The sequence below is a fragment of the Staurois parvus genome, unplaced genomic scaffold, assembly GCF_062004578.1.
Source record: "Staurois parvus isolate SC_StPar_1 unplaced genomic scaffold, SC_StPar_1.0 ptg000321l, whole genome shotgun sequence".
Taxonomy (NCBI): domain Eukaryota; kingdom Metazoa; phylum Chordata; class Amphibia; order Anura; family Ranidae; genus Staurois; species Staurois parvus.
In genome coordinates this window covers 10295981-10319235 of record NW_028318117.1, presented here as the reverse complement: position 1 = coordinate 10319235, position 23255 = coordinate 10295981, and the positions used below count along the sequence as shown (strand labels likewise).

The following is a 23255-nucleotide window of genomic DNA, read 5'->3' as shown; positions in this document are numbered from 1 at the left end:
TAGTCTCTCTTTTTTTTTTGCTTTTCTTTTTCATCCCCCACATCTCTTCTAACATTCTGCTAAAACGTTGTGATTAGTACTGCTTGGACCTTGAAGAAGGGGACATACCCCGAAAGTTTGTCCACAAAATTGTATGTTAGTGCAAATAAAAAAAGTATCACGGACAGTACTCAATTGTTTCTGTCACAGTAAGTAAAAATGTTGATGAACAAGTTCCTCCAAAAGGGATTTTAAAAACCCTCCATTTTGGACCAAATCAACCAGGTCACTAGCATAAATAGGCAGAATATGCTACCACAGTGAGGCACAGGGAAGGAGGGGGAAAAAAAACAAGATTTAGCTATACTCTTAGATTACAACATACAGCACAGAAAGTTTTAGAATATAATACATAAACATTGGCTCATTCTGAAATTGGATAGGCAACAGGGATCAACCCTTCCAGAAACAATATATAATTTAACTGACAACTTTGTGTAAAAAAACACAAACTTTTTTTTGTCATTTTCCCAAAATTTGTGACAAAAAATAAACCGTTCCATGGACTCAGCATGCCTCAGCAAATTCTTGGGGTGTCCTTTCCAAAAAAAGGGTCATTGGAGGTGAGGGGGTTTGTACTGCCCTGCCATTTTCCCACCTCAAGATAGGCAGCAGAACCTCAAGAGCATGGAGGAGATACCAGGAGACAGGCAGTTACTCCACACCAGTGGCCTGCTGGAGGTTATTTTGTAGGGCTCTGGCAGTGCTCATCCTGTTCCACAAAGGAGCAGATACCGGTGCTGATGATGGGTTAAGGACTGTCTACAGTCCTGTCCAGCTCTCCTAGATTAACTGCCTGTCTCCTGGAATCTCCTCCATGCTCTTGAGACTGTGCTGGGAGACACAGCAAACCTTCTGGCAATGGCATGTATTGATGTGCCATCCTGGAGGCGTTAGACTGCCTGTGCAACCTCTGTAGGGTCCAGGTATCACCTCATGCTACCAGTAATGACATTGAGCCTAGTGAAAAACTGTCAGAAAAGATGAGAAGGGAAAAAAATGTCAGTGACTTGCACCTGTAAAAGAATTCCTTTTTTGGCAGTCATCCCATTGTTGCCCATCTAGTGCACCTGTTGTTAATTTCATTAACACCAAAGCAGCTGAAACTGATTAACAACCCCCCCTGCTACTTAACTGACCAGATCAATATCCCAGTTTAATTGACTTGATGCTATACTCTGATTAAAAAGTGTTCCTTTAATTTTGTTGAACAGTGTATATTCCTTAATAGCCAATTGGTTATTAATGGTTATTTGTGTGCACAAATGACTTTACATACCCAGTTATTACCTTGTAATAGTTGGGGTGACAACACTGTCCTGTACATAGCCTGTGCAAACAGAAGAGCTGTGGGAGAGGCCCTCCTACTACAAGAGGGAGTGGATACAAGAACAGTTACCCTGCATAAGTAGAGGAAAAGTTTCACTCTGGATTACTGCACAGGTTTGGAAGACATGCACAAAACACACCAAGATTTGTGTAAGAATACCCATGCCCCTTTGATTTAGGCAATATATATTTATCCCAGAGTTAATCTTTAAAAGAAAAAAACCCAACACAATCCAATGCTGCATCTGTTCCTGTCTAATACCGAAACCTAGCGATCAAAGACCACTGATCTCTCAGTTCTCTGTCTTCAGTTACTGACAGTCACCAACTCTCTACTCTACCCCTCCTGGCCTGTGGATGGGGCAGAAGCAGGTGGCTTAGACTCTCAGCGGCTCGCTGAGAGGCTGAGCCAGCAGCTGGTACAGGCATTTAGGTGGAGCGCGACAGAAAGTCAGAATCTCTCCAGAGCCTGAACCTGCTCAGTGACGTCAGCAAACAGTGGCCTTTAGCCTGCTGTCAGCCGAATACTGTTCACAGGAGTTCAGAATGAAGGGTAGACCATTCCAGGAGATGGTTTATCATTATGAGCTGCTGATTGTTTAGATAAAGTCATTGCCATTCAGGTACACAACTTCCTGGAAGCCCTGTATGTCCACATACTGTTTTCCTAGCTGTTGGCGGATAACAGACATGTATTAACGGTTTTGAATGTTACACATTTGCAAAAATATACCAGGCTATTTTTAACTGCTTCACAACCTTCCTATAGCAGAAATACTGCTACAGGGCGGCACAGGTGTGCAAAAATCACATATATATGACTTTGCATTTCCGGGTAGGGGCGTGCACGCTCCCCTACCCGTGCCGTCCTTTGTGGCCGTCAATCACCGAGTGCTGGCCGGTGATTACTCGCCAGCGCCCAGTGGTTTCTAAGGATATCTGATGGTGAGAACTGTTTTGTTTACTAACAGTTCTCCTCCGTCAGCTCGGGCACACTGTTTTGGATGGCTGTGTACAGCCATCCAAAGCAGTGTGGTTACAGTGAAGCACACTGACACAGCCCCCTAGTAAAACACTCCCAGCGCACAGTTAACCCCTTCCTGCCGAGTGCCATTAGTACAGTGTCAGTGTTTTTAGCACTTTTTTTTTTTTTAGCACTGATCACTGTATTGGTGTCACTGGGGAAGTTAGTGACACCAAGTCATTCCCCGCCCCCGTGTCAGAATGTCCGCCGCAGTCCCGCTATAAGTTGCTGATTACTAGCAAAAAATAAATAAAATCCCAGTATATATACACCACCATTTGTAAATGCTATAACTTTCACGTAAACCAATTAATTTACACGTATTGGGATTATTTTTTTTTTTTTTTTTAGCAAAGACATGTAGCAGAATACATTTTGCTGTAAATTTATGACAATTTGATTTTCTAAATTTTTTTACCGGACATGTTTAAATACCAAAAAGTCAAAAATAATGTTTTTTACTCAAAATTGTCTTTCTATAGTGCAAAAAATTAAAAAGAAAAAAAAAAAACCCACACGCACAGGCGATCAAATACAACCAAAAGAAAGCTCAATTTGTGGGAAAAGGGACATAAATGTCATTTGGGTGCAGCATTGCATAACCGCGCAATAGTCAGTTAAAGTAACGCAGAGCCGCAATGCAAATAATGGCTGGTCAGGAAGGGGGGGGGGGGGGGGGTAAATCCTCAGCAGGGCAAGTGGTTAATATAAAAACAGCTTTAAAAATAAGTGCATACAATGATGGCTGCCTTTATGGTCTGCCCATTCAAGTCCCATAAATACTGATTTTCTTTAAATTCCTAAACACACAAAGTATAATGAAACAGTCGATAAGTGCCAGGATTTTGTCATTCCCCAGTGAATATATTACTAAGCTAATACTCTGTCAGCACACGGATCATAAATGCAACAAAAAGAAGTACTGACTGACAAAGCCCCATGATTGTTCCTATTATATGCTTTCTAATACACAGTATGCCCAGCGACAACCTATACAAGCATAAAACACACTGGATTTATTTTATTTCTTTATTATACAGATTGAAATTCTCATTTGCTTTATGAGCCTGAATCACAATTTATTTAAACTTTATTTTTGAGAAAAAACTTTTAGGAGTTGTATACTTTTTTCAAATAACCTACACAGAATGTATAGCTAGGAGTATAAAAAGTAGATATAGTTGTGTGGAACCCAGCTGCGCTTTATAAATGGATCCTATAAAAGAAATGTGAAATTTGCATTTCTATAAGTCCTGCCAGCAGAACAAGGAAGCACAACTTATTTCTTTTCAAGTGAAAAATCAAATGCTGAGAAATATGACCAAGGCCTCATTCATATGGACTCTTAGCAACTCCTGTGTGCAGAGGTGTAAAACCTGGTACTGTCTGGTGCCCAGGGAAGCTCACACTCTGTGTACAGCAGCCAATACAAGTGAATGACTATGTGGCCATTTAGGTAAATACCGATTTCGCATCACATTTACCCGCATGTGTGCATATGGTTCTTCTCCATGAACATGTCACTTTGGGGAGAAGCGACACACGAATAAGTAAATGCTGATCAGAAGCCAGTGGCATTTACCAGAGCACGGCTTCGTACAGTCATTCACTTGTACTGGCAGCTGTACATGGTATTTGTAGCTTACCAAGTACCAGAAAGTGCTGGAAATTTTACACATCAGCACACTGGACGTGCTAAGTGGCTGTGTGCATGAGGCCTAAAGCTCATGCAATGATTGAACCAGCGTACTCCATGTTTGGTAAAAGCACACAATGGTTTTACTTGAATACATTCCCAGTATAAAGTTATCGAATAGTTTCCCAAACAACCACTTTCCAAAAATGTTTATTCATCTGAAAACAGCATCTGGATTAGATCAGGTTTAAAGCATTCTTCTTCAGTCAGTTTCTGTGCCTGGAAAAGAGTTAAGAGATTAGCACAACCCAAAACAGCAGCAGAGGAAAAGCAATGATAGGCAAAACCCTTGCTTAAAAACAGACTAATTCACTAAACATTGAAAATAGTTTGCATGGCTTATTTTGGTCTGTTTTTGCACAGAGTTCTCTCTGCTGCTGTATAATGGAAAGTGGATAGCAGTACCCACCATCTGCTTTCCCTTATAGTGCAGCAGAGAGAACTTCTTGATTGGAAGATAGCCGGTTACATGCCTGACAGCCCATGTGACCAGTCTCTTCTACCAACTTTTTTTCTCATTCAGTTTTATTGGGCTCTGTCAGCTTTAGAGTCCCAAGCCAGTGAAGAGTAATTCATATTCATAAAGCATACTTCTGTGCCAAATAAATATGTAGCAGCGGTATGGCCATGTATCAATCTATCAGAACTATGTTCAGTGGAGCTACTTTCTAAATGCCACCAATCAGAATCAGAGCTACATTGAAAGTATAAATAGGAATGCAATACATTCAGCAAAACAGGCAGGAAGTTGCACAACGCAGACTTCAGGATCAGGAAGAAGACCCACCTATCCTACATGTGAAGACTTCCTGACTTTAGTACAGCTTTAATATTTCCTAGTGGTTTTAGCAGATCACTACTAATTTAACTGATTGAAAAAGCAATCTACAGTATATTTGTATCTATCTGTACACATGCAGTTTGTGTTCTCTATTTAGCCAGCACTGTCGATTGGCATTACTCAAAAAAAAAAAAAAATAATAATAATAAAATGCAAATAAAAAAAATTTCCGCAGGCAGTTTGTTGACACAGTGCAGTTCTAATGGAGAAATTTATGAAAAAACTCAATAAGAATAAGCTTACCGTTCCAGCTTTAAGAATAGTGGGAACACCAGTAAGTTTCAAGATTTTTTTAAAATCGTTATTTGGATCCTTCCAGCTGCATGAAAGCAGACAGTAAATTCGTTATTAACAGTTATGTGGACAAGGACTTACAACATGAAGCCACAATGACAAATTGCATGTTGGAGGCAACATTAAAATAAATAAAACATTTACAGAGAAAATAAGTAGGCTACCATTGCTGAAAGGTCTTCTTAAAAATGCTAGTTGCCTGTAACTTTGATTTGGAGGCTTCAATACTTTATAAGACACTGACCTGGAAGGAGGTAATGTGTTCTGACTTTATGCTGAATACATTGGCTTGTATGGATATTCCAGGCTTTAAAATATTTATTAACCCTACATGAAAAGTGGTTTTCCACATCGTACTTTTGCACTTACACTTTTTCATGTCTGACTTCTGTTTGCAGCAACTCGATTTTTTTTTTTTTTTTTTTTTTTTTTTTTTTTTTAAATATCACACCCCTCAGTTTCCATTTTTAGGGTGGCTCTGCTGCCATCCAGGATCCCATGGAACCACCTTTACAAGAATGCTCCTGCTTGGGACTACAGCCTGACACGCTCCATGTGCCTACACCCATAAGCAGCACAGAAGTCCAGAATGCAAACCACTCCCCAGCTACTTCTCTCCAAGGTGATTGACAGGCTACAGCTTCCAAGACAGTGCTAGCTGCTGGTAAAAGAAGTCAAACATATTATATATGGCAGCATACTACATGATAAAAACAGGCTTTTGTTTCACGTGTGGGGTTAGTGGTAGCTATTGACAGGCTTCAAGTAGGTCTAGATGCTGCACATGTGCCTTCCAGGTGCCCCAAAATGGTGGGATTAGATGGCAATAGGCAAAACAATCCATTTGCATGATTCCTGATAGGGGTGCTTACAATGTTCATCTTTTAGTCATTCATGTTAAACTTTATGTAAAAAAAGAATAAATATGGTTGTAACTGCCTAAAAAAGTGTTAACTTGAGTTTGGCTTTAAAAGAGAAGTTTGGTTTTCAGCAAAAAAAGAAAAAAAAAAAAAAATACTCATGTAGGTGGTTGTAGCATTAGTCTGATGCTGTATCTGTATCCCGCTGGTTCTAAGACCCACAACTGAGCAATCAAAGACCACTCATTGCTCAGCTCTCAGTCTTCAGGCTGCAGAGATTTGGTGACTGTCAGTCACCGGCTCTCTTCAATGTCCCTCCAGCACTCACTGGAGTGCTGGGCTGTGGAGGGGGTGGGAGAGACTTGCTGAGAGCCTGAAGCAGCTGCAGGTCCAGGCATCTGTGTGACCCCCAACCATATAGTCGGTATCTTTTCAGAGCCTGGACCAGCTTTGTGACGTCAGCCAACAGCAGGCTTTAGCCCACGATCGGCTGAAAATGAGACACAGGAGTGCAGAACAAACTGCACTCCTGTGATCCATAGAAGTACAGCCAAAAGAGCTTTGGCTATACTTCTCCTTTAATATTTTAGTCAATGTCATCTAAATCAGTCAGTGCACCTAGCACTACCCTTGCCATCACATCATTGGAAGGGCCACCGGCTGAGACCGGAAGAGCCAGCAGCCTCCCAATGATGTCACACAAGACATCACTGGATCTGCTCGGTGGGCGAGTATCTGAACTGTGCATAAGTCACAACCCAGTAAGTAGCGGTTAAAAAAAAAAATGGTGCTTTAACCACTTCAATACCAGGCACTTTTACCCCCTTCCTACCCAGACCAATTTTCAGCTTTCAGCACTGTTAGTTTGAATGACAATTGCGCAGTCATGCAACACTGTAACCAAAATTATCATTTTGTCCACACAACTAGAGCATAGTTTTGGTGGTATTTAATCACCCCCGGGTTTTTAATTTTTGCTAAATAAAACGGCAAAAAAAAAAGACCAAAACTTTTGAAGGGAAAAAAAAAAAAAAAAAAAAATCACATTTTTGTTTCTGCTATAACATTTTGCAAAAATATTTCTTCCATATTTTAGGCCAAAATGTATACGGCTACATTTCTTTGGTGAAAATAACCCAAATCAGTGTTTCATTCTTAGTCTGTAGGAAAGTTATAGAGTCCACAAACTGTGACATATATCTGAAAATCGATCAATCCTGATGTACTGACGGCCTCATTTCTTGAGGGCCAAAAATGTCAGGACAGTACAGATATCCCCCAAATTACCCCTTTTTGGAAAGTAGACAGTCCGAGGTATTTAGTAAGAGGCATGGTGAGTTTTTCTACGTAAATTTGTCACATTGTTTTGGAAAATTAAAAAATAATTTTTTCACCATTTTCTTTTAACATACTGTCACCAATTCAGTACAGTTTCATCATATAACTGGTGTGGCAGTGATCAGGGACATTGACTGTAAAAAAGGAAAAAAAAAAAAATGTAGTAAAAGATATATTTTTTTCACAGTCACCAATTTTTTTTTCTCATAAAACACTGACCAGAGTAATATATTGTTACCATAGTAACATTGTACTACACTGTAGAAGTTATCAGTATTTTTGTTTTTTACACATTATGATTGCCTAAGAAATGAATTTCACTGATATAGGCAAGCATTTAACTGATTTAAAGCAATTCATTATGTGTTTTTTGGCCACAGCTAATCACAAGATACAGATGGGCTGTGATTGGCCCAGTCTATGCCATGCGATTACTGTGACCAATAACAGCTAGCAACACAATTGCATACAAGGAAGTCATCCATTGTTTACAATGGCCATGTGACCTACTGTGATTGGTCACATGGTACCGGCAACAGGCCTGCACACAGATCGGTCATTGACGGTGTCCAATGGACACAGCAGGTGACAGATCATTTTAAATGAGGTTCCATTGAAGTCTATTGGACTAAAAACGCAAACTGCTGCAGAAAAAGAAGTCCCTGACCCTTTCCAAAAAACACCTAGATGTGAACGTGATCCATAGGAAATCATGATAAATAGCATGCTCTGCGTCCCTGCAAAATGCATAAAAAATGTGCAGGTGTGAACCTGGCCTTACATAGTTAGTCTGGCTGAAAAAAAAGACAAAAGTCCATCCAGTTCAACCATAGGAAAAAAAAAAAAAAAAATCCCCAGCAAAGCACGATCCAATTTGCTCCTGCTGGGAAAACAAAATTCCTTCCTTATGCCCAAGGGACAATTGGATATTCCCTGGATCAACTTTACCTAAAAATGTTAATATCCAGTTATATTTTGTGTATCCAAGAAACAATCCAGGCCTTTTTTGAAGCAATCCACTGAGCTGGCCAGAACCAACTCTTGAGGGAGTCTATTCCACATTTTTACAGCTCTTACTGTGAAGGATTTTGCTCGCTTTAGAAACCGCTCCTTCAGCGTTGCCTATAATGCTGCCTCCTCCTCTTCACTCCCTCTTTCTGTTGGGGTCCCTCAAGGTTCTGTCCTTGGACCCCTTTTCTTCTCCATCTACACCTCCTCCCTTGGTCACTTGATAAACTCCCAAGGCTTTAAGTACCATCTCTATGCTGATGACACACAAATCTATCTTTCTACCCCTCACCTTACCCCTTCAGTCTCCTCTCGCATTACTAACCTACTAAGTGACATATCGGCATGGATGTCACTCCACTTCCTCAAACTCAATCTTTCCAAAACTGAGCTCTTAGTATTCCCTCCAGCCCGTGCCCCCTCCCCCGCCTTCTCCATCAAAATCAATACAACCATCAGTCCCTCCCCTCATGCCAGGTTGCTAGGTGTAATCCTAGACTCCCATCTGTCCTTTCAGTCCCAAATCCAATCGCTGTCTAAATCTCGTAGACTTCACCTCCACAACATCTCCAAGATACGCCCATTCCTAACCTCGGAAACTACTAAGCAACTTATTCACTCCCTTGTTATATCTCGCCTTGACTATTGTAACTCCCTCCTCATTGGCCTACCTCATCGCAGGCTATCCCCTCTTCAGTCTATCATGAACGCTGCTGCCAGACACATCCACCTTACTACCCATTGCGTATCTGCCACCCCTCTCTACCAATCCCTCCACTGGCTTCCCGTTGCCCAACGGATAAAATTCAAAACACTAACAATAACGTATAAAGCCATTTATAACTCTGCCCCAAATTACATCACTGATCTTGTCTCTAAAGATCACCCAAACCATACTCTCCGCTCCTCACAAGACCTCCTATTCTCTAGCTCCCTTGTCTCCTCCTCCCATGCTCGTCTCCAGAGCTTCCCGCATCCTCTGGAACTCTCTACCCCAATTTATCAGACTATCGCCTACTCTGCTCACCTTTAGGCGATCTCTGAAAAACTCTCTTCAGGAAAGCCTATCCTGCCCTCAGCTAATAATGGAATCTTCTACTCTTCCCATCAGTCCATCCCCTCACACTTACTACCTTTTGTACCACTAGCCCCTCCCTCCTAGATTGTAAGCTCCAAGGAGCAGGGCCCTCCTATCCCTCTTGTATTGAACTGTATTGTTGCTGTATTGTCTCCCGTTATATTGTAAAGCGCTGTGCAAACTGTTGGCGCTACATAAATCCTGTATAATAATAATAATAATAATGTGGTCTTTTATTAAACTCTCCAGTATCTTCCCAACTAAAGAAGTTAAACTAACAGGTCTATAATTACTCGGTAAAGATTTTGACCCCTTTTTAAATATTGGCACCGCATTGGCCTTACACCAATCCAGTTGTACTATGCCAGTCATTAAAGAGGCCCTAAAAAATAGAAGCAATGGCTTTGAAATGACAGAGCTCAATTCTTTAAGGACCTGTGGGTGTATGCCATCTGGTCTAGGTGCTTTATTCACCTTTATTCTGTCTAAATATTTTTGGATCATATCAATTAGAGATGAGCGAATCGAACATGGCGAAGTGGAATTCATTTCGAAGATCAGGAAAAATTCGATTCGCGCCGAATCCGAAAATTAGCAAACTTCGGATGCACGAATTTTCCCAAAAATGGCGGCGACATGTGTGGCGACGGAGTGGGGATCTCTGGGAAGGCGCGCAGACAAGGCGCGCTGACCCATAATGCATTCATTCATGACATGTGATCGCATTAGCCAATCAGCAGCCAGCCAGCCAGCACTGTGTAATGGTGGAGCTATAAATTGCGGCCATCTTAGAATTCTCCATTAGCCTCCGGTCATTCAAGAGAGACAGACCTGTCTGTATTAGGGACAGAGTTAGGGCCACAGAGACTTTAGGGCCACAGAATCGTTACTCGGGGACACAGAATCGTTACTCGGGGACACAGAATCGTTACTTTCTGCTTCACAACCACTATTGAATTAAAGAGTATGTCAGACAACACGCAGAGGAGTGGCAGAGGAGGCAATGTTTCAGGAGCGAGCAGACGTGGCAGCAGAGGAAGGGGTCGAGGCAGCACTAGTCGCAGCCAGAGGCCAGTGCTCCCGGTGCCATCCAGCGGTCGTGTCTCCACCGACAACCCTGCCGTCATCGATTGGTTGACTCGGTCGTCTTCCTCTTCCCAGGTCACCTCTGACACCTACAGCCAACGGTCGGTGGGTACGTCAGACACAACCGCTAGTTGGCATGGCCCGGGAGCAAGCCCACTGAAATCACGTGTCCTCTACCTGCCCCTGTCCTTTGGTGTTCCCTCACCAAGCGAAGTATCGCATGCTGTGGGCTCAGCCCCACTGTACAGTGAGGAAGAGCTAACAGAGGGCGGTCAGGAACGGGGGGAGACATCCGCCTCTTCAGCAGCCAGGCGAAGAAGTACTGGCGAGGAGAGTGGCTCGGTAGCCGGTCTAGAGACAGGTCTGTCTCCTGACCCACACGCAGCCGAGGGGGCTAGTAGTGACGCGGAGAACCTAATTGATGATGATGAGGCTGATCGCATTTGGCAGCCTCGTCGTCATCAGGCTATTGCTTCCGCATCATCAGGAGAAGAGGGTGCCAGCTTGCCAGCGAGCAAAACAGTCGGTGGGTTGCCCAGGAGGCAGCAGGGTCGCAGCAGTGTCAGTGGAGGCCAACGGCCACGGAGTAGAGCACCAGCTCCACTGCAGCCTACCACCACGGCCAGTAGTGGTGCCGGTGTGCACGGAGGAAGTAGCAGTCAGCCAGTGAGGAGTAGCGGGGGCAAAGTTTCCTACTCGGCGGTGTGGCAATTTTTCGTCAAGCCGCCCGAGGAAGTAAACGTAGCCGTATGTCGACTATGTGGCCAGAAAGTCAAGCGTGGCCAGGGGGCCCATGTTGGGACTACAGCGTTGCGTCAGCATATGCAGCGTCGCCATTCGGTGGCCTGGGAAAACCGTGATAAAGATACGACGGTTCTGCCTGCCCCAGCCCCCGCTCCATCACCCGCTCCGTTACTTGCTCCGTCACCCGACGTCAATCGCCCTCTATCAGCCAGTCAAGGCTCCAACACCTCTGCTGAGGGGAGTTGTCGCTCGTTGGCATCTTCCGCTCGTTCAGATGCTCCTTCTCCTGCTACTCCTCTTCACGGATTCCGTCAGCAGTCTTTCTTGGAATCCGTTTCCAAGAGACAACAGTTTGCGAGCACGCACCCGACAGTGCAGAAGCTGAACGTTCTCCTGTCCAAGTTGCTGGTGCTGCAGTCCCTCCCTTTCCAAGTGGTGGACTCAGCACCTTTCCGAGAAAGGATGGCTTGTGCCAAGCCGCGGTGGAGAGTGCCAAGCCGGCATTTCTTCGCCAAAAAGGCAGTGCCAGCCCTGCATTCACATGTAGAAGAGATGGTGGGCCAGTCTTTGAGCATGTCGGTCTCTGCCAAAGTGCACGGCAGCGCCGACATGTGGAGCTGTAACTACAGTCAGGGACAGTACATGTCATTTACGGCCCACTGGGTGAACGTGGTGCCGGCACAGCCGCACCAGCAACTTGGACAGGTCACGCCGCTTTTGCCTCCACGTTTGCACGTCCTTGGTCCAGCAAAGATGTCCGCCTCTACCACCTCTTCTTCCGCCGTGTCCTCAGCCGCCACCCCCGTGCCAAGTCCCATTACCCACCCGGCATATCACATGTGCAGGGCGCAACGGTGTCACGCTGTGCTGCGCCTGGTATGCCTTGGCGAACGTAGTCACACAGGGGAGGAACTTCTCAGTGTAATGAACAGAGAAATCGACAGATGGCTGTCTCCGCGCAAACTGAAAATCGGAACCATGTTGACCAACAACGGAAAGAACATGGTGTCTGCTCTGCGTCAAGGAAGGTTGTGCCATGCGCCATGCATGGCTCACGTGTTCAATCTGGTTGTCAAGCGGTTCCTAAAATCCACCATCCCACTGCAAGACATCCTTAAAATGTCACGTAAACTTTGCATGCATTTCAGCCATTCCTACACCGCAAAGCACACCCTCCTTGAGCTGCAGCGGCAGAACGGAATTCCACAGCATCGCCTGATCTGCGACGTTGCAACAAGGTGGAATTCAACCCTACATATGTTAGACCGCCTTTACGAACAGCGAAAGGCCATCACCGATTTCCTGATGTTACAAGCGGATAAAAGTACTCCCCTGTGTAACTTAGATGTCAGCCATTTGCAGCTCATGCGTGACACCTGCCGCTTGCTCAGGCCCTTTGAGGAGGCCACGCTATTCGTGAGTCGGCAGGACTATGGGATGAACGACGTCATTCCTCTGTTGCACGTCCTGGAACAAATGCTGTTAACAATGGCTGGTCAGGGTGCGGTAGACGTGGCGCACAGATCTCAACGCCACATGACCCCTGTGGGGGCAGGACAGGAAGAAGAGGAGGAGGTAGAGGAGGACATTGGTGCTCAGGAACCATTGAGTGAAATGGGTGGTTTTTCCACTCAGCGGACAGGAGTGGAGGAGCAGGAGCATCTGGTAGAGGAGGAGGAGGAGACAGAGGACCCAGACGCACCGTGGCAGTATGCTGTGGAGATGGAGGCAGGGAGTCCCTCGCATTCCTTGGCACAATGGGCCCATAGCATGCTCGGTTGCTTGCGTAGCGACAGCCGAATAATAACCATCAGACAGAGGGATGACTTTTGGCTGTCCACCTTGTTGGACCCTCGCTACCGTTCAAAAATGGTGGCCTTTTTCACACCTGCTGAGAGGGAGGCCAAAATAAAGTACTATAAAAACCACCTATGTAGTCAGTTGGTCTCTGCCTTTCTGCGCCAACGTCCATCCTCAGACACGGTGGGCCGGTGGGCCCTGCCATGGCAGCAGGGGAGGGGTGGGGTGGTAGGAGCAGTGGCAGCTCCACCAGCAGCGGCTGCCTCAGTCTGCAGTCGATGATGAGTAGCTTTCTTCACCAGCGCAGTGAGGAAACTACTAACCAGCCGCAGCAGCAGCAGCATCAGGTGGACCTGGAGCAGGACCTCAAACAACAGGCTTGGGCCTACTTGGACAGCACCCTGCCAACCGAGGTAGACAATCCCCTTGACTACTGGGCAACGAAACTTGACCTTTGGCCCCAACTAGCTGAATTTGCCCTTGAAAGGCTGTCATGCCCGGCCAGTAGCGTGGCATCGGAGCGCGTGTTTAGTGCGGCAGGAGGTATTGTAACTCCGCGGAGGACACGACTGTCCACCCAAAGTGTGGAGAGACTCACGTTTGTGAAAATGAATCAGGCGTGGATTAGTCTGGATTTCAAACCACCAGTTCCTGACACAACTGACTAAATCCGCCATGAATCATGCCCCAAACATGTTATTATTTTTAACATAGGCCTCTGTATGGCCTTCAATTTAGGCTGCTTACGCTTCGGCACTCTGCCATGGGCCCCTGTACCGCCTCCTCTTGCTGCTGCCAGGTCCAGAGTGTGTCATGGGTCCCTGTACGGCCTCCCATTGCTGCTGTCTCCATCGCCACACTCTGCCATGTGCCACTTTCAGGTCTCCTTACACTGTTGGTGGGTTCCATTTTGTGATAGGGTGCTGTATGGCCTTCCATTGCTGCTGCCTCCACCGCCACCCTGCTCACGCTGCTGACGGCTTCCGCTTTTTAACCGAGGCCTGTGTTTGGCTTCCGAATACTGCTGCATCCACCGCCACCCTGCGCCATGTGTCTCTGTCGTCTGCTCACCCTGCTGACAGCTTCCGCTTTTTAACCTAGGCCTGTGTATGGCTTCAGAATAATGCTGCCTACACCGCCACCCTGCGCCATGTGCCTCTGTCGTCTGCTCACGCTGCTGCCAGGTCCATACTGATTCATGGCCCCCTGTACCGGCTCCTCATGAACGTGGTTCAGCGGGTTTGCATCACTTAACGGCAAATCGTTGACAAACGCTGGGACGTTCAGTGTTGTGCGCATTAAGCCAGAAACCAAAGGGCAGCACAGACCTGTTATTACTCACTCAAGCATGGCTGAACAAAACCAGTCTCTACCACAAATTGGACCCAGACCTACCCAGGGTCTCGTAAGTAGATTGCACGGAGGAGTAGAGTTCGTTATTGGAATTAACTGTGAGGGACTTTTAAACCTAGGCCTGTGTATGGCCCTCAATTGAAGCTGCTTCTGCTCCGCCACTCTGCCATTGGACTCTTGATAGTCGACGACTATTAGTCGTCTCCCCACGCTGCTGCTGGGGGGACTTTTTAACATAGGCCTCTGTATGGCCTTCAATTTTAGCTGCTTACGCTCCGCCACTCTGCCATGGGCCCCTGTACCGCCTCCTCATGCTGCTGCCAGGCCCGTAATCTGCCATGGGCCCCCGTACCGACTCCTCATGCTGCTGCCAGGCCCGTAATCTGTCATGGGCCCCTGTACCGCCTCCTCATGCTGCTGCCAGGTCCAGAGTGTGTCATGGGTCCCTGTACGGCCTCCCATTGCTGCTGTCTCCATCGCCACACTCTGCCATGTGCCACTTTCAGGTCTCCTCACACTGCTGGTGGGTTCCATTTTGTCATAGGGTGCTGTATGGCCTCCCATTGCTGCTGCCTCCACCGCCACACTGTGGCTCCACACTCTGGTTTGGCCCCGTGACTGCCCAAATGAGTGAAGTGTGCGGTTATTCTAAGATCGACGGCACTCATCTGCATGTCATACTGACTGACAGTATTATTTCTCTTCCCCAGCAGACTCCAAGGGCATTTAAATTAAAGGTACAGTGTTCTGCACTAATATAAAGGCTCTCTGAAGCCTAGAAACACCCTTTTTACACGTTAAATAAGCAGCGAATATATTCGCCTCGAATCGAATTTATTCCGCGAATTCGGCGAATCAGCCGAATCGAATTTTTGAATAATTCGCTCATCTCTAATATCAATTGTGAGCCATTGTGGATCATCTGGGGCTGTGTCAATATCATGCTCATTATGGACAAGAGTTCCCCTATGCTCCTTTGTATACACAGAGCTGAAGAAGGGATTTCATAAAATTTGCCTTCTTTGTCCCTAGTCACCCACTTTAGATTATTTTGTAAAGGGCCTACATGCTCGGACCTGACCTTTTTACTATTAATATATTTGAAGAATTTGTGGGGGTTGGTCCTATCTTCTGCAATCTATCCTTCGTTTTCAATTTTTGTGGCCTTTATTTCCTTTTTGCATATTCTGTTATAGTCTTTGTAATGTTTAAACAATGATAGTGTTCCTGCATTTTTATGTTTAATAAAAGCACTTTTCTTATCTATAGTCTTTAACTTTGGCTGTAAGCCACATAGGTTTGATTTTAGCCTTTTAAACTTGACTAGTACATAATTAAATACACTAGACTAATACACAATTAAAGTGATTATAAAGGCTTATTTTTTTTTTTTTTAAACAAAAAATAACAAACATGTCTATACTTTCCTGCTGTGTGTAGTGGTTTTGCACAGAGCAGCCCAAATCCTCCTCTTTTCGGGTCCTCTGCTGGCGCTCCTGGCCCCTCCCTCCTGTTGGGTGCCCCCACTGCAAGCAGCTTGCTATGGGGAAACAACTTGCTCCGTGTGTCCATCCACACACAGAGCTGCAGCTCGGCCACGCCTCTCTGAACTTATCATTGGCTCACTGGCTGTGTGTGACAGTAGTGGGAGCCAATGGCTCCACTTCTGTCTCAGCCAATGAAAAGAGGGAGTCCAGGGATAGCCGAGACTCCAGTGCACATCGCTGGATCAAAAGGGGGACTTAGGGGGATGCTGCACAGAGAAGGATTTTTACCTTCATGCATAGAACGCATGAAGGTAAAAAACCTTGAGCCTTTAGAACTACATTAAGTCTGCCTCTCTGTGACCCCAACCTGCCTTTTTAAAACAGTCCAGCTTTCAAGATATACACTCCGTGACACCCTCCAGGACGTTCACAAAAAACAAGTTCAACTTGATGGGTCTCCTTTACCATGACGACAAAATATATCTACTAGGAGTACTTTTTCTTGGGGGCAGAAAACTCTAAAATCTCAGATCAATTTTATGCTCCATTACATGAACTCTGTTGGAGTACTGAAAAATGTCATTAGGTCTAAAGTCCAGAGATTGTATGGTCTGGTTGTAACGTGTGTGTGTGTTAAGCCTTAGACTTACTATGCTCTCTCTCCAACCAGACAGTATATGAAGACTGAGCCTTCTGGGAGGTGCTTCATTTCCCCTCGGATGACTGGTTCAGCTAGAGCAAAAGATATAACATGAACAGAGGATAAGATATATGATCTAATATGATGTTTATTTATGTAATGGTAACATTCTTCACAATAGGATGCAATTTGCATTGCTAATAAGGCAGAACAGATTTGAAGACAAAAAGGACGGCGAAGGAACGGGGGGGGGGGGGGGGGGGTCTTCCTTTGTGCATTTCCAATATTGCAGCAGTTTGGATTTTAAGGCATTCTGACCTCTTCTTCAGGCAAGAAGAGGCCTAAAAAAAGATGTTAGTCTGCCTCAAAAGCTTGCACTACAAACGACTGAGTTAGCCAATCAATGGGTCATAGCTAAAATGGTGCCTCTTTTGCAACCAAACTTTGATAACACCTACTTCATACAAGTTCCCATTAAAATAACATAACCTAGGGAGAATGTTTGCCCTGTGCATGTTATTGGAGTTAGAAACAGAAAAAAAATGTAAAGTGCCTTTCCAAATGCAACCCTGCAAGCTTAAATGCTGTCCATGTTTCTGTTCTTGTCCTATCAGCTTTTGAAGCTGCTGTATATTTCCAGTGACACCAAGCTCCCTGTGGTGTCACATAGGGTAAGGCAGTGAGCAACACCATAGGGGACTTGGTGCCAATGAAAACAGAAGGCATTCTGTGATTGGAGTAGCGAAGATTCTGATATTACTCACTTCTGTGAGATACTGTGTGTATATCCTATCCCTCTTGTATTGAACTGTATCCTTGCTGTATTGTCTCCCTTTATATTGTAAAGCGCTGAGCAAACTGTTGGCGCTATATAAATCCTGTATAATAAGAATAATTATCCGCACATGCAAGACATTTTGTGAGTGTAGAAGGTGTACAGTGAGCGACCCACAATGATTTGTGTAGTAGAGCCAGAACTGTTTTTTTCCCCTCATAATTAATCTTTAACATGTAATAATGTTTTTTAAAGCGTATCTAAATCTCAAATCAAAAGTGCACTTTTTTCAGGTTTTTGTACACCTGGTGATCCTGCTAGTAACACATTTCCTGTCTTAAGAGGGACAAATGTCCATTTACCGTACCTATAGAGAAGTAGTGTCGTCATCCCAGGCTGCACTGCTGATTTTGACTACAAACACCCCCCCCCCCCTTCATGTTTATTACATAAGGTGGAGTGGTTGTGTAGTTCAAAGAGGGTGCCTTCAGGTTTCTTCAGGGTGGCCTTGACAAAATGCCTAAAAATTGCCCATAATGGTATACAAGCCAACAGGTGGTTCTAGCCTGCCTTTTAGTTACACAAAACCACAGGTTTTCTTTGTGCACCATTACAACTTTCTAGCCATTGGCGACAGAACAATGATGTCATCAGATAAGAAAAGAAGGACATCAGGCACTGTACAGTGTACACCCAGAGACTGACGCAGGCCTCCATTTTGTAAGAGTTCGCCATGCCCCCCCCCCCCCCTCATTCTCCCCCTTCCTCTCTGTTCAGCCACAGTGACATCTGGTTGTGGGTCACTGACAGGCTAAAGCCAGCAGGGAGCCCAGAGCTATAAAACACCACTCTGAGCCAGGGCCTACCTGTCCAAAGAACCTGTGCAATTTAACACCTTGTATAAGATAAAGCAAGCTTTCCCCGGAGTTCAAAGAACATTCCCAGGAAACACGACCAGATAACCTTTGTTAAAATCCATTTTTCCCCTACGTCTCATATCTTGGAATATGAGAGACTTGCATAAAAACCGGACATATCGTCAGATTGGCCACGAGAAGGCGAGCAGTTTGGTGGGTCACTCACATTGTCTCGAATACATAGGAAAGCCGAAAAGTAGATCTCGTGAACTGTACAGTGTATAATTTCATAATTCATATCTAATCAATCCTCAAACGTGTCTGCATAATAATCTACCCGCGGGTGGAATGTCACTTGTGCAGATGGAAAGTTATGGGCCAAAATATGAGTTATGAGAGATTTTGGCTCTAGTTGAGGTATCTACCCATACCTCCATGCCCTAAATGGGGTATTGGTCCTTGACTTCAGAGACACCCCCTGCTGGGGACTACAAATAGGCTGTCAAGCCTAAGAGTTGAAGAGGTCTCCCATTATAATATCAGTACCACCTGGGGAGACCCGTGCCCTCTCGCTCTGAAACTTGGATCTGCTAACCCAGGACTTTGGCAAGTACCTTAACTCTTTCACCCCTCCCTGATATCTCTTTGCTGTACTGTTGGTCATATATATATATATATATATATATATATATATATATATATATATATATATATATATATATCTTAGTTACATCTTTTTCTGTAAATATTGTTATTGCACCCGTTTGATCTTTAAGTAATAAATCTTTCCTTCTGAAAGTGTTGAACTGTTTCTATAGCTCTGTATTGCAATTTACGTATTTCTGCCTCTAAAGAGAACGCTGCTGTGTTTGTTTAAGCCTCTGTATAACCGTGGTATACAGACGATTATCTCAACCATTATAGTGTTCTAGCTGATATTGCCGAGTTTCCTCTCCGTACAAAAAGGAGGTGGTGGCAGTGTGAAGGGTTAATTGCGTAATTAACCTGACCCAGTTACAATCGCATTCAGGCTGCCGGTATATCGATTGTGGTCCAATTAGCTGGAAAATCGTTGTGCAGGGTGCAGCTGGGTGTGGCATTGTTACGCACGTGATATCACGGTTTTAGATCGGCTAGTCTTTTGGTCACGAGTTTGGTGAGAAGTTCTGGGATCTGACGCCGTGATCATGACAGGCACCAGCACAGTAACCTTGCTTTTCCCTTCTCTGCTCCTCTCTATATGCACTGAGGTCACACTAGATGAGTGAAAGAAATAAACTGTGGGAGGAGAGAAACAATGGAATACTAGTCAGTACCAGTGTCCAAAGGTGTATTTGCTTTGGAAGAATAAATCACCTCTAAATGTTGGGTGTCCTACATGTGCAGATGTTGCTTTGTTCTGTAAAAGTATTATTTTAATTTTTTATATTTTGTAATGGGTGCCTCGAGATTGTGCAGCATTTTAAAGGGTGCCTTGACTAAAAAAAAAAAAGGTTAAGAAGCACTGGTATAGTTCACGGAAGATTGGAAAGCTGATAACATTGTTTGACATTTCAGTTCAGCGAACAGTTAGTAACCAACACACTGTATATGTAGTAAAGCGATATGTATTTTTCTGTACTTGCAGAAAATGTAATAGGCAAGAAATAAACAAATGCAGCCACCACATCTAAGGACTGCAATATAGTACATTTTTGTTCTTGGGTTCACTTTAAAAGCAATTCTGTTCACTGCAAAACACGTGTGCCTCAGTAGGAAGAGCAACACTCAGCTCTGCTCTAATGATTAATCCGGGTGATCTTTGCTTGAATAATTAAGGGAACTTTGATACATTCTTCACCAAACAGAGCAATGTCTAATATGTATGTGGATCAGATCCTACCCATGTTACTGGATTGTTTATGTGCTGAATATTGCATTTGTGGTAATATACACTTCAATAGAGATGCTGGAGAAAAGCATGTAGTGCGTTTTTGATGCGTAAGACACTTTTTTCCTGCCTAGCAACAAGTTGGGGGGGGGGGGGGGGGGGAAGGCGCAAAATGCATCAAAAACACATTGCAAAAAGCGCTGCAGAAACAAATAAAATGCAAACTGAATATGTGTGAACCTAGCCTTAGATGCAGTCCAGTGCGGTTTTGTTCTGCATCAAAAGTGCATGCACAGTGTATTCCAATGACCCTAGTTCCCAACAGTGCAGTCAATTTCTGGTGCAGAAAAAAAAAAAAAGTCGAACATGCTGCATTTTTCAAAATTGCACCGGAACTGCGTGTGGTGTGAACTGAAAGAAAAACGAATCCGGAGAGCATTTTTGTGGTGTGAACTGGCCCTTAGTGCTCTTAACTGAGACAGGTACACACTATGGAGGGATATGCTTTGTCCCTATGGGAGGTGTAGGTCCTGGGAGTGACATGCAGACTTCCAAGTCCTGTCCAGACGTATCACAGTACGTGGCCCTGATATTGGGGATTCCAGTATTGTCTATGTATGGCCACATGGAAGCAATGGTGTAGACATAGAGGGTACATCACCTTTTACACAGTCCGGGCACCAGCTCACCCCGTCCTCATTCTTATCCCCACAGAACAGAGCGAACACCGTCCTCCCCCGGTACTTCTCCACCTCCCTGCAGTACTCCTCATACCCGTGCACCTTCACCTCCGTGCATGCAGCCATGGCTGACGATCCCTGACACGCTGTGCTATCCTGTTCTGCCAGCAGATGCTCAGCTGCAAGCTGAAGTTTCCTGCCTCCCCACACCTAAAGGGGTGGAGCCATCACTAATCACATGCAGACATGTTTTAATCACAACAAAGAGCTGCCATCAAATAAACAGCTTTAGATCCTGATTTGTACGATAGCAGCTACAGCATGTGAATATTTACTATATATTTGCATGTCTGCATGGTTATGCTGAATGAATGAAGCACAGGCAGCCATCTTTAGTTCGGTACACATTGGTTGAAAGCGGAACCAAAACTACCTGCCTCATTTACTCAACGGGGTCTGGCTACAGACTGGAGCTACATGTGACAGGAAACATGTGACCTCTAGTCCGATTTTGGTTGTTACATTAAAGTTAATTTAAAAAGAAAAAGTGGACTGAAGGTCACATGTTTCCTGTCGAAAGTGGAGCTCTCAATGTAGAGGGGTCTGGCTGCACTTTTGACAAGAAACATGTGACCGCCAGTCCATTTTTTTTAAATGAACTTTATTGTAACAACCACTGCCTGGAGACCTAACCAAACAAATGGAAATCTCTGCACTAACCCAAACGTTTATCAAAAACCATATATATTAACCACTTGCCCTCCAGAGGTTTTTCCCCCCTTCCTGACCAGACCATTTTTGCAATACAGGGCTGCAATAATTTAACTGACAATTGCAGTCATGCAACAGTGTACACAAATAAAATTTACGTCCTTTTTTCTCCGCAAATAGAGCTTTCTTTCAGGGGTATTTTATCACCTCTGCGGTTTTTATTCTTTGTGCTATAAATAAAAAAAGCGACAATTTTGAGAAAAAAAACAGAAACAATTGAGTACTGTCCGTGATACTTTTTTATTTGCACTAACATAAAATTTTGAGGACAAGCTTTCAGGGAGTGTCCCCTTCTTCAAGGTCCAGGCAGTACTGAAGAAGGGGACACTCCCCAAAAGCTTGTCCTCAAAATTGTTTGTTAGTGGAAATAAAAAAAGTATCACGGACAGTACTGAATTGTTTCTGTCGCAAGTGCACTAATACGGCTACAATCACCTTGAGAAAAAAAACAATATTTTTGACTTTTTGCTATTAAACATGCCCAGTAAAAACTTAAAAAATCCAATTTCCTCATAAATTTAGGCCAAAATGTCCTTGCTAAAACAAATCCCAATACGTGTAATTAATTGGTTTACATGAAAGTTATAACATCTACAAATGGCCGTATATATAATGGGATTTTTTTTTTTTACTAGTAATGGTGGCGATCAGCGACTTATAGTGGGGGGGGGGAAACTAACTTGTCACTGACATCCCCAGTGACACCAATACAGTGATCAGTGCTAATAAAAAGCACTGACACTGTACTAATGACACTGGGCAGGAAGGGGTTAGCATCTGAGGTGATCAAAGGGTTAACTGTGTGCTATTTCACTATCTTGGCTGTGTGTGTGCTTCACTGTAAACACAATGCTCTGTATGGCTCTGCTATGCCTTGCACTATACAAAATGAAAAAAAAAAATCTTTTACCTATAGTTCCAACTTAAGAATCATTTGTAAAGCAAGCAAGCGAGGTAGTACTAGTGGGAAGAAAGAACATTTACTAAGAAAACCTACTCTTGTGTCTTCCCAATTACCCAGAGTCCCCACTTTAAAATACAATTCCTCAGGGGTACTCGGTGATTGTACAGCATATGCTAGTTACATTTATTTATCAACAATCCTAATAATATTGTAAAAAGATGTCCTTTGTGGATTGTGAAAGCATCATATAAAACCACAAACAGAACAAATGGATATATTTACAACATACAGCATAAGAAGATTGGTGGTGCACTGTGTCCCAGGGACACAGTGCACCACCAATCGCAGCGTGCCCCAGGGAGCGTGCATGTGCAGTTCTAGTGAGAGGGCGTCATATTTTTAATAGGGCAACGCATTGCTAGTTTGCACTTTGACAATTCTGGTTGAACGGAAGCTGGACAGCAGAAGTGTACCTACCAAAGGATATAACCTATCAGCGTGGTGTCAGAAGTGAGGATGTGATCTCACCACCAGAGGTGGGAGTCCTTTACATCTGCAGAGCGGCCTTTTCTTCTACGTGTGGAATACACTACCAGGTGACAGAGGGCTTTCCATGACCAGATCTGACCAGATCCATATGAGGACCTTGGAATATCAGCTTTGAATGCGCATTTGAATTGCGCATTTGGTGAGTGCGCAATTTTTACTTTTATCACCTCATCCACGAATCCAGGGATTGGAGCTCTTAAAGGACTCTCTTGGATTCTGAGCACGATATGGA

At 44.4% G+C, this 23255-nt stretch overlaps 1 protein-coding gene across 1 annotated transcript; it reads right to left on the bottom strand.

Moving 5' to 3' along the window:
• Positions 1 to 3407: 3407 nt before the first annotated feature.
• Positions 3408 to 21027, bottom strand: TXNDC17 (thioredoxin domain containing 17). The gene is made up of 4 exons (XM_089683793.1): positions 20781 to 21027; positions 16628 to 16709; positions 5173 to 5248; positions 3408 to 4307 (listed from the first exon to the last, which is right to left on the bottom strand). Exons 1-4 carry the CDS (start codon positions 20923 to 20925, stop codon positions 4239 to 4241), a joined length of 372 nt encoding a protein of 123 aa, XP_089539919.1. The 5' UTR covers positions 20926 to 21027; the 3' UTR covers positions 3408 to 4238.
• Positions 21028 to 23255: the final 2228 nt, after the last annotated feature.